Genomic DNA, 12,432 nt, shown 5'->3' on the forward strand with positions numbered 1-12,432 from the left:
ACAGATCCATTCCCTAAATACCTTTACCTTTGTAATGCGTGGTACTATTGACATTCATTCCTCATCTTACACGTATAGTGATGTCGTCCGTACTTTTTACAGTGCTAATTTCATTTTTGTGTAATTTAAAGAAGTGTAAGAAGCGCCCATCGTGTTACTCCTTTAATTACACAGATATGGGGAGAGCCGTGTAGTTTTATGAATTCACTCTTGCTCGTGTAAAATACCAAACTGATTAATATAATCACACACCTAATTTAATATTACCATTGAGAAAAACCAGGCTCGTTTAATGCTAGCTGTAAGTATCGATTCCTTTTCAGAAATAAATGTTACATGTTTTTAACACTGTGAAAAGAAAATGAAATTTATATACCTTCTTGAAAATTTTCAAAATGGTAAAAAGTGCTAATAAGTTCTATTTCATATATAAATTTTCCTACTTTATCCACTTTAAAGTGAAAATTTAAAGTGAAAAATATTTTAAAAAATAACGTATAGTTTAATGCTAGACAGAATTCAATAATACTCTTTAAAACTACTGATTTAAGGTATTACGTATGGGCGATATAAGTTTTACTTTGACAATGTTCATATTTTAACATTTTAAGACATAGTTTCGACAACATATAACACTTTCTATAGCCGGTGATATAAAACAAAATTTAAGGCACTTTCAATGTCATATAATTTCTAATACATGCTGATCTAAAAGAAAATATTTCTTAAAAAGGATGGAAAATAAGCTAATATCTGAAAGTAAATAGTTTCGTAAACTGTGTAACCGTCGCAGAAATTGAAGGTTTCTATTGTTACGTATAAATTTATAACAGTTGCATGCCGAACGTTCGGCACTTTTACATCTAAATATGTATATTTATTTATAACCATTACAATTTCACTAGAGATGGATTATCTTCTGAAGTGATCCTGTTTTTGTTTTGAAGAACATACCGCGCGGTGAAAAGTCTTGAACATAAGTGTCATTGGTATTTCATAAAACCAAAAAACTGAGTAGTAAGATGTGAGTAAGGAACGGTATACACCGTATACACTTTGTAATTCAAACAGCTAAATTAACATCATTCACATATTAGATGGATAAGTTGGAATGTTAGTCATTTACTCAGAAACCTTATTTTCTGTGTCTTAAATATTTGAAAAAAAGAATTAACTAGTTCTAAAAATGTCAATCCTCTATATTGTTTGTTTGTTTTAAATTTCGCGCAAAGCTACTCAAGGACTATCTCCGCTAACCGCCCCTAATTTAGCAGTATAAGACTAGAGGGAAGGCAGCTAGTCATCACCACCCACCGCCAACTCTTGGGCTACTCTTTTACCAACGAATAGTGGGATTGACCGTCACGTTATAACGCCCCCACGGCTGAAATGGCGAGCATATTTGGTGCGACCGGGATTTGAACCCGCGAACCTCAGATTACGAGTCGAACGCCTTAACCCACCTGGCCATGCCGGGCCTGGGAAGTCTGCTAACACTGGATTGGAGGAGCTAGTGAACTATAATGAAATGGTACATGGACTGGATTTTGTGACCGTGTGATTTAGATACATGCATGTTGGCTAGTGTGTGTATATATATATACACACTGCTGGTCAAAATCTTAAGGCCAATGAACATAGAGAAAAAATATGCATTTTGCATTGTTATACTCAACCACTTATTTAAGTAGAGCTTCGAAAGACAAAAATAAGAAAAGGAAAGATAAAAATAAACATTTTTAGCATTTAATAGGAAAAATGTGAACACTATGAAATTAGCCTAAATACTAGCTGGTCAAAAGTTTAAGACCATACTAAAACGAAGCGTTAATCGGTAAACACGTAACGAAATTTAATCATTTGTGTTCAAGCATTAGCGTCTTCAACATCTCCCACGACAAACATTCCAGCCAGCCTTGTATTGACCATGCCAAAGCGAATATTTGACGTTATTCGCAATGACGGCCGTGCAACTCACTACTGAGACCTCTTGTTAGGCATTTCCTACCCTGTTTAGAACTTCTTTTTGGTATGGTATTAAACGTTTGACCGGCTACTATTTAGGTTATTTTAGTGTTCACATTTTCCCTCATAAATGCTCACGGTTTTGCTACAGCTGATCAGACTTCCTTTTAGAGCGAAAGTATGCACTTCTGCAAGGTATGAAACGTGTTAAATAACGTTTATAAATTGATTATATTAATATATTAACCTTGTTAACGCAGTTTGGTCGTGACTCTTCGACCTTCTTCCTTTGTCACGACCCTAATCTCTAGTGGACCGTCACAGTTTTTGTTTGTTTGTAGTTAAGCACAAAGCCACAAAAAGGGGCTATGCGTGCTCTGCCCACCACAGATTTTGCAGCCCGGTTTCTAGCGTTGTAAGTCCGTCAATCGTAGCTGCATACTTTATTTGAGACACATATACATATCTAAAAAATGTCTGCTCCTCTTTTGTTCCGAACCGACATATCCTGCTTCCACGATTCACGCCATTCTTTATAGGTATCTTCAAAGATTGCTACCCCAATCTCCAGTATCAGTAAAATTCATAATCATGTTATTTATAGTTCGACACTTACGTCAGTCATCACCGTGACCATCGACCCGATGCCTGAAACTGAGCTTGATGCTATTTTTTAATCTATGATTAAGTCACTTCTGTCGAAGGAGACATTTGTATTACGTTTTAGGCGTTTGTTTAATAAGGCCAAAATCTACAATCTATTGATAAAAACAACAACTGTGATCCTCTTAATAACGGAAAAGGGCATAAAATCTATAGATAAACAAAACGTTAAAATACATCCACAGCCTGTATGAAGTTATATACATATGCATGTAATAGACTACGAGGCTCCATATAAATCACAGACTACATTAAAACGATTGGGTGTGAACAGTGATACAGCCACTGTTATTTGCTAGGTAGTCAAATAAATTTAAAACCTGTCGTACATGATGCGTTTAGTAATCTTCCCGAATTTTTACCACAATACTCTTCGCCATTCTTGCTATAGGCTGTTGGAATAATATTTAATAAATAATAAAGAAGAACAGATGGACGATCCTATTATGAACCGCATTTAAGCAAAGCAAATGGAAAAAAACTTTATTCGAGATCTGATAAGTATGTGTTCCACTGGATTGCGTGATTTCGGTTTCTTCGCAATATCTTTAATGGAAAAAAATTGTTGGTTTGGAATTTTTCGTGTAATTGTGTTAGTCTTGGCAAACGTAATATCCTAGTTTATTATTTCCGTAATGATACTAGTAGATATACTCAGTTCCATCGTAATATTTTTGGATCACTCGCGTGTCCATCACTTTGGTTTATTGATAGGGATGTGTTTTCGGGGTTGAATGCTGTCCTAAAAGCCTATGCACGTTTATTCAATATTAAGACATCTGACAGTTTGTTCTGTTTACAATGTCTTTTGTTTGTTGTTTTAACTTTGTTCTCTAACTGCTACACGACATGTGATCTTTTGTTTGTTGTTTTAAATGTTGTTATACAATGTTATACAATATTTTGTTTGTTGTTTTAACTTTGTTCTCTAACTGCTACACACGATCATGTGTTATACAATGTCTTTTGTTTGTTGTTTTAACTTTGTTCTCTAACTGCTACACACGATCATGTGTTATACAATGTCTTTTGTTTGTTGTTTTAACTTTGTTCTCTAACTGCTACACACGATCATGTGTTATTCTATTATTCTTTCGTGAAAGTTTTTCCTTGCATCCAAACCATCGAAAGAATTCCTTTTCGAAATGTTTTGTACTTTAGATCTACAAAGTTTAACAGTAACATAATGCGAATATATTTTTAACAAAAGAGTGTAGCGTATAACACTAGATACAAATCATATCCATGTCTAACGGTCAAGATTTCATTTGAACCTTCCAACTCTGAAAACAAGAAGAATTCAGGGTCAAATAGACATCAGGAGTGTCCAGAAAGTTTTTTTTACCCTACATATTTTTGCTCAAGAATTAGCCGAGAATCAAATATATAGGTGTTTAGCATATCGCACCACACTCGTACCTGTAGAGACATTTGAAGATATTTGTTATAGAGAGTAACAAACTAGAGAACCTCGTCCCCGACTATGAATTATTGACCAGATGGAAGGCAATCAGTCAGAAGCACTCTACCACCTACTATCCACACCAAAGAATTGACTGTCACTGTTAGAACGCATGCACAGATTTAAAGCGTGGAAAACATTTTATGTTATCGCAGAGATTCGAACCCAGCTCGTCAATTATATCTTTGTGCCAAACCGAACCTAGAATAAAAGTAATTCGTGTTATCTCGAAAAGACTATTATACATCGGCAATGAAGTTTTATTTTGTCTTTGTATTTTATAAAATAGTTTTTATAGACCTTGTACGACGTGAAATCAATCTTTTAATTCCATAATATTTGTTGTCAATGTGAAGTAGTCTTCGAGAATAAGAACAAGGCAAAAATAACCAGATGCGAAAATAAATAAATAAAGTTTCATCTGAAGAACCTAATTTATTCTTTCAAATCTTACGGTTTCTTACACGTGAAACGTTTTAAATGTCTTTTAAGATACTGGTTACAGTATTTCCTATTCTTCGACAAACAAGTCAGAAGAATGTTACTGTTTAATTTCTCTGCACTGTTTTCCAAAGAGTATTATCTGAAAAATATATTAAGATTTCGCTTCCAATCACATTTGAGCAAAAGACTGTTAAAGAATTTTATCTTTCTGAATATAATTTCAATAAAATATCCAAGAAATAAGTTCAAACCCTAGGAATATTTTCTTTCAAACAGTACTTAATACGTTTATTATCTTACTTTAGTTCTGGCAACACTCAAGCTATGTCTATTATATTACTTTAACAAAACTTCTTACTTATTTTTACCGTGCAGTTCTTCACAAAATTCAATTCATTTTTTCATCTGGATGTGAATTACTTTATATCATATTTGTCAACTGAAACACTGTACTATTCCCCAGAGGGGAAAAAAAAGATACCAACGTTACAGTGAGATTGATAAAATAAATTCATTTATAATTTATAAATATTCGAATTACTTCTATGAACATCTATAAAAACATTTCATAATAATCTTCAGTTTGCATTTAATAATAATTATTATTATGATGCATTACATTGATTTAACTTAATATTCACGTATCTTAATTTATACTGTACTAACCTGCTCAGCCTGACTTGTCAACTTTTCTGTATCTTCTTGTGCTTATCTGATATTCTTGTGTTCTTACTTTACTAATGGCATTCATTTACACTGACCAATCAAAGGTACTAACCTGACATTCTCGTGCCTCTGGATATATATCTTATGGAACTGCCCTTCGCGGGGGCTAATAATATCTTCTTTCATCTCCATGGCAACATGTTGAGGAAGGACACTCAGTAAGAGACGCTCCTGAAATTAAATTAGAACTATAAGTTATCTATCTATAATTTTAAAAGAAAAAAAATTGTTTCAGGCTCACCTCCGAAAATGTTTCGAACAATAGTAGATTTATCTCTCCAAAGCAGTTTTTTTTTTCTCTCTCACATGCAAGGCTTGCAAAATTAGGTTTAACCTGGCAGGCAGCGTATAGTGTACACCTGCTGCTGTTTGGGTCATAACTATACAGAAATCTACCTTACTAACCTTCTCTTACAGTGAAGTTCGTAATCTAGATTTATTTTTCTGCTTCTTATATGCGATGCTTTTCATCTTCGACTTTATTGTCTGAATACTTGTAGTGAAAAGTAACCAAGGTGAAGAAGATACAGTATTTACACTATTTTCTTTAGATATTAAAAACAATATAGTTATATGTGTGTGTATATATATCCACGTATATCTTCTGTTTTACTTGATACTTTGTATTATTACAGTTTTTTAAATCTCTCTTTTCAAATACGTACCAGCTTTTCATTTTCGTCTTCCATTTCAAGTCGTGCGTTGATACAGTTCCGGGTATCCAAGAAAGCCCTTCTCTGCGCATGCTCCATCAATATATGCACAAATATTCCCACAACGTTTACACAGATGAAGACTATCCAGTTAGAAGTCAGCTGCGAAAGAAACATGTTGAGAGTCAGTTTTGTTTAGACAGATAACAATGGCAAGATAATTAAGGCATAAATAATAATTAATTTAGTAACTCCTTTCCATATTATTACCTTTCCACTGGTCTACGATAACGTAAAAACAGTCGGAGTGGGTGTATTTGCTTGAAACGATAACAATGAAAAAAAGACAAAAATATATTCTGTAATCATGATTTCCTTAACATGAAACTAGATCAAACTACCTGTGATGTAAATTTAAATAGTAAATAATATACTGTAAATTTAAATTTAATTTAAATATTGCACGGTCTTATTTTCTCTTCATTCACCTGACAAATAAAGGCTCAAGGGAATTTTGTTTGTTTGTTTAGAATTAAGCACAAAGCTACACAATGGGTTGTCTGTGCTCTGCCCACCACAGGTATCGAAACTCTGTTTTCAACGGTGTGAGTCCGCAGACATTCCGCTGTACCACTGGAATTGAACTTAGTAATGTTTGTTTGTTTTTTAATTTCGTGCAAAGCTACTCGAGGGCTATCTGTGCTAGCCGTCCCTAATTTAGCACAGTAAGACTGCCCAGCGCCAACTTTTGGGCTACTCTTTTACCAACAAATAGTGGGATTGACCGTCATGTTATAACGCCCTCACGGCTGAAGATTGGGATTCGAACCCGCGCCCTTCAGATTACGAGTCGAGTGCCTCAACCACCTGGCCATGCAGGGCCATTTAGTAATGACGATGTTTTGTCCTTCTGAAGTTTGTTTTCGTGATAATGAAGTAATTTTTAAATTTTTGTTCAAATCAAGTTTTTTCTTCATTTACAAAAATAGTTTTTATTTCGTCTAGAGCATAAGTATTAATATGACTTTTCATTGCTACATAAGAATGCAAAATGATTAATGAAACAATTAATGATTAATTATTAACAGTCTGAATAAATAGAAACATATAAACATAAAAACACATTTATCAAAGTTTTCTTTACTATAGGTTTGCTTTGATTTGTTTTGCAATTCGTGCAAAGCCATACGAGGGATAAATGTGATAACCGTCTATAATTTAGCAGTGATACGTTAGAGAGAAGGTAGTTGGTCAACACCACATACCATCAACTCTTGGGACACTTAGTTACCAATGAATAGTGGGATTTACTTTCATATTATAACGCCCACACGGCTCACAGGACACACATGCTCAGTGATCAACACATATTTTCTTTTTGATCCCATCTTTACTTAAACATTTGTTATTTCAATAATAAGGTTGATAAAACAAGAGACGAAATTCATATATGATCTTTAGGGGGAGAGTTAAATTCATGTGTTTTATGACATTTGTTTTCATGTTGTTGTTTTCAATGCAGTGTGTGTGTGTGTGTGTCTCTTTTTTCTTATAGCAAAGCGATATGGGGCTATCTCCTGAGTCCACAGAGGGCAATCGAGCTCCTGATTTTAGTGTTCTAATTCCATAGACTTACTAGCGGGTGACAGTTGTTGTCAATGGAACTCGTGTAATCAATTATTGTAAAAGTTTGAATTGTTTTATATTTGGTTTAAAATGTAACTTTTTAGCCCACTTCTTGTAGTGGCTTAGCGGTAAGTATGAAGACTTATTACGCTAAAATTTGAACTTCGATACCCGCGAAGGTCACCGCACAGATAATCCATTGTGTAGTGTTATGCTTGGCAATAATAACAATGTTACTTTTTATTGTTTAAAAGTATTCAAGATTTATTAATATTGTGTAATGTTTTAGCAACAAAAATTCGAATAATTCTTACTGTATAACCTCTACTTCAGCTTATAACGACATGTCACTGTTGGAAATCCACGTTTCCTTTGTTTTATTATCAGTCAGAAATTAATCTAGAGATTAAATAATTGTTACAAGTTATATTTGTATGTAGTAACTTGTATATTAGCTAGAGGTCTCACGACGTTATCATCATATAAGTCTTTCAAGCGTCGGCCTAGAACATTCTAAAATGGCGACACAAAAACCTAGAAGTTTTGCGAAATACCTAAAACAAAAATTAGTTACAAATATGGGTAAGCCATTCAATAAATTAAGTAAGCTTGCAGAGTGAATCAATGAAGCAAAAATAAAGTTCCGAAGATAGAGAGTTGTTCTTAGCTGGTAAAGTGAATTGTGTTACTTATTGCGCTTATTGAATTACTTTACACAAGTTGTTTTGTTTTACGTTTGTGTTGTGCAGTTAGTCTCATTTGTAAACAGTGTTCAAGCCTGTAAAAGTATTTCAAGGAAGAAATAAACTGATTTGTTCTTGTTACTTGGGCAGGACGTTGAATTATTTTCACTGGATAATTTAAAAGAACTTGCCAACGATAGAGCAGCATCACAATATGATTATACGAACGGTACAAACGCTGCAATAAGGAGAGACAGTCTTGGATTTCGTTATAAAAAGCACACCGAAAAACCTTGAAAAATTGACTATGTCGTAGCTATAAGAAATCACTTCGAAGAAAACACGAACCACAAAAAAAAACAAATGATGAGAGACATTAGATATTCCTGCTTGTCAGTCATTACTGAGCAAAACGTTACGATTTCTCTCGTAATGGTGTTCTAATGGAAATTCCGCTTGACTAGTTTCGTGTGTTTGAAGGAGGTCACATTGCCCTATTTTCCATAATTATGCTCCTCGATGGACGTTTTTAGCTAGGTTAGCCATATCTGGTCTAATGACTGTAGATCACGAGCGTTTCATTATCCGGTTGTGGTCATTAGTCGACCACATTTGTCGCCGGACGAGTATTGACGGCGTGTTTAATATTTACTTTTTTTGTACATAATTTAGAAATGAAAGATTGGAAGGTCTGTTAGTATTTTTATAATATCGTGCAGGATCGGTAGTTTGCTTTATACTTTCTTTGATTTAATAAAAAAAAACATATTTTTTTGGTAATGAAGAAAATATTTATTCAAAATGCAAACTTAACAACAAAAAAATTGGTTGAGAAACCAATCACTTAACAAATGATTCTTTTAATGTTTGGTTAAAATAAGTGTTGTCTCGAACAATGAATCTACAATACAACAAGTTTGAATTTGTTTATCTTTTGGTCCAGGCGTAGCTTCGTGATAAAGTATTAAACTGAGCATCCGAGGATCATGGGTTCGTGATGTGGTACTGTTAAACAAGCTTCACAATTTAACTTGAGGTGCGTTATAAGCGTTGCAGTCATTCTTATAATGTGATTAAGAGTGGTCTCTTCAGGCAGTGTTTTCTGCCAGCGGTTTACCTTCTCATTAATTCGCAATCCAAAATTAGGTGACGAACATGCTAGAACCTAACGAGTTTCCGATTAGATCGTTTAGCCCATCTTGTGCTGAACAGGTCATTCAGATGAATAAATTACCATGAATTTTCAAACAGTATTTTTCAGAAAGTAATAAGAAGAAAAGCTCTCATAAATAATACCTCCTTTAAAATGGTGTATTTTGTTTGTTTGTTTGAAGTTAAACGTGAAGCTACACGATGGTTTATCTGTGGTCCTTCCATATCGAAACCCAGTTTCTAGCGGTGCAAGTCCGCATATGAAAAGATATATAAGAATAATTAAATGTTCTATGGAAATTTATCTATTGAAATTCTAATACTTTATATAAATTTATCAAATCTCCAATTTATAAATATGTCAAGGATAAATACAATCAGTTTAAGTAGCTTAAAGTGACAGACATGTAAGGAGATTTACAGAACCATACGACAGTTTGGTTATGGAGTTTACTGAAAAATGAAGTTGGTTTGAGAAAAGCTAATCATTTTAAAACATAAAAATGGATAAAGGTAAGAAAAATGTTAAAGTGTGTGTATAGGTAGGTGAATCTTGTCCTTAAAGGATGCTAATAGCAATGTTTCTATTGAAGATTATGATGGATAAGTCACTCGCGTTTTGTTTCTCTATACAATTAACTTATTGGTTCACTATACTCTGTACAGCTTTTAGTGTTATTATGTTAGGAAGTATTTTGACTTATAAGAAATTATTCAGTGGAGGGTTATTAGGATTATTTTTAGGGTGGAAGGGTTAACCCCAATCTTATTTTATTTTAAGAGAAGAAGATCAAGTAGTGATGATACAGAAAAGTGAATCAATGAAACTAAAGTATTCCGATTCTTTCATTCTATATGCTGAGGATAATCGGATGATGAGACCCGAATATAAGATCTAGGAAGAGACAGGTTGGACTCCAGGTAATATGTTTTTATTTTTCTAATAGATCGACTGGTTTGTTGGATGAGTTGCCGTCGGCAGTACTGAAAGCCAAAGTTTTACATGAAGTTAAGAGAGAAGTATAAGGTCCTATGAAAAATAAATAATATGATGAGAAATGTTTATTTTTGTTAAGGATGAATCCCATCGGAATTTCAGCATATTTATCTATACTATCTGTAAACAAATTTGTTACAGGGTTCATGACTTTGTTGGTTGCTAGTTACACAAAGAATTGAAATAAAACTCTCGTCTGTATTACAGTTAACCTTTTAAACTATTGCTACAGTTTCCTGAATATCTTACGTGATTTCACTGTATGTGTTGGTCAACTGTCCAACATGAAGTGTTGCTATAGACAAAACATATGATGACTCAATATGATGTTATACATGGACCCACTGGTAGTGAACGACATACTAATAAGTCAGTAACTGGATGGTTGATAGACTAATTATAAATATTTCATTGTTATTTCTTTGAACCCGATTCCTGTAATTGAGTGTTTTGATGCGTACTGCACTGCAACGTAGTGAAATATAAAAGCATCCAACAAACAGCACCCTTACATAATGCGCTTATCCATAACGACAACCTTGGAACATTATGACTCAAACAATAGTCAAATTACGATTATTTCTGAGAGGAAATGTTTTAAGTATCAACATAGTTAAGTAAAAAGGAGAAAATTCTGCTCAAAGCAGCCTTTTCTCCATTATCCTCCGTCAATTATTAGTGTACACGTATGCTTACTAATTATATATATAGACGTATCTTTAACTGGTATATTTATCCGCCATGTCATTTTATCAAAAGAAGTCAATAAAACGAACTGAAGATAGGCGAAGGAACGAAAGGAATCCGATGTTTAGAATAGTGGACAAACAAACTTTCAAAATGGCAAATTAGGCAGCTTAATTGGAATATTGAACGTGTGAAGTTGATAGGCCCAAAAGGTCAGTATTTTAATTTAACAGGAATGGTGATTGGATGATTCTGGAATTGAAACAGTTTGAAAGGCTATTCACTGACACAGTAAATCACGAAAACCACTTGTACTACCATTTTACTGTGAATTCAAGTCAGATATTAGACAAAAAGAAAATATGCGACCTCAGAATATAAAACAAGCCCGAAATTCAAGCGACTTTTAAGCCCACTAATGGCTAAACGGTAAGTCTGACACCTCACACTGCTAAAATCCGAGTTTCGATACTCGTGGTGGGAACAGCATAAATAGCTTATTGTCTACCTTTGTGCTTAACAATAAAAACAAGCAAAAGCGATTTTTAAAGAACACAAGTCTAATTTTGTTTATTATTCGCGCACTTGGCGATATGGTAGCCTTACACGAAATTCAAGAAACAAAAAAGTTGTTCTTAAGTCTAGTTGCAAATGAAAATTACTTAAGTGACCAATCATTTTTTTATTAACTGAATAAATAGTATTGTTTTAAAGCATTAACTTTTTATCCTTACAAGATTAACATTTTAGTTCGTTGCACTGAAAGAGTTATTTTGTTATGATGATTTCTATATTTCAACAAACGTGATTAAATTTCATGCTCTTTGAGTGTTGAATTTCCAAAACAATGTTTTATCCTAAAATACGAGTCAAATATCTTTTGTTTGTTTGTTTTTTAACTGCAGGGTCAACTTTTGTCCATGTGAATTTATTTTACTCCATAATTTCCCTATATCCAGTTAAAGTTTCTGTTACGTTGAACGTGAAAGTTTTCTTCCTATTCTTTGGATCTGTAACGCGATGACCTCCTAGTTGTTTAATATCTTCGACTTAATTTTTAGCGTCTTAACAACGGCTAGAATAATCAAACCATGTGAGAAAGATGAATCGAAAATAAAAGTGATATTTTTAAAAAATCTTCAAATAGTCTTATTACGTTGAAGGAGAACTCACAACTAAGTCGAATGGAACTCGAACAACATTGAAACTTACCCGACAATTACTTCACTTGGTCGGAGAATGTTCTGAAAAAACTCCTATATGTCTCGATTTAACAACAACAATATAGTTTTTTTTCCTTTGGAAAACAGTAGAAAATACGTTAACCATAACTTGCTCTTCAAAAGAATTGCAGACCTAGGCTTCTTTTTTTTT

General features: G+C 33.6%; 1 protein-coding gene across 1 annotated transcript in view; it reads right to left on the reverse strand.

The window, feature by feature from the left end:
- Window positions 1–12,432, reverse strand: part of LOC143246381 (adenylate cyclase type 1-like) — a 258,421-nt gene that overhangs the window by 113,056 nt on the left and 132,933 nt on the right. Inside the window, exons 3-4 of the mRNA XM_076492984.1 lie at window positions 5,926–6,075; window positions 5,313–5,431 (exon numbers count right to left, since the gene is read on the reverse strand). Of these exons, the coding sequence (XP_076349099.1) occupies window positions 5,313–5,431; window positions 5,926–6,075 (269 nt within the window). The remainder of the gene's footprint in view (window positions 1–5,312; window positions 5,432–5,925; window positions 6,076–12,432) is intronic.

The sequence above is a fragment of the Tachypleus tridentatus genome, chromosome 3 (assembly GCF_004210375.1).
Source record: "Tachypleus tridentatus isolate NWPU-2018 chromosome 3, ASM421037v1, whole genome shotgun sequence".
Taxonomy (NCBI): domain Eukaryota; kingdom Metazoa; phylum Arthropoda; class Merostomata; order Xiphosura; family Limulidae; genus Tachypleus; species Tachypleus tridentatus.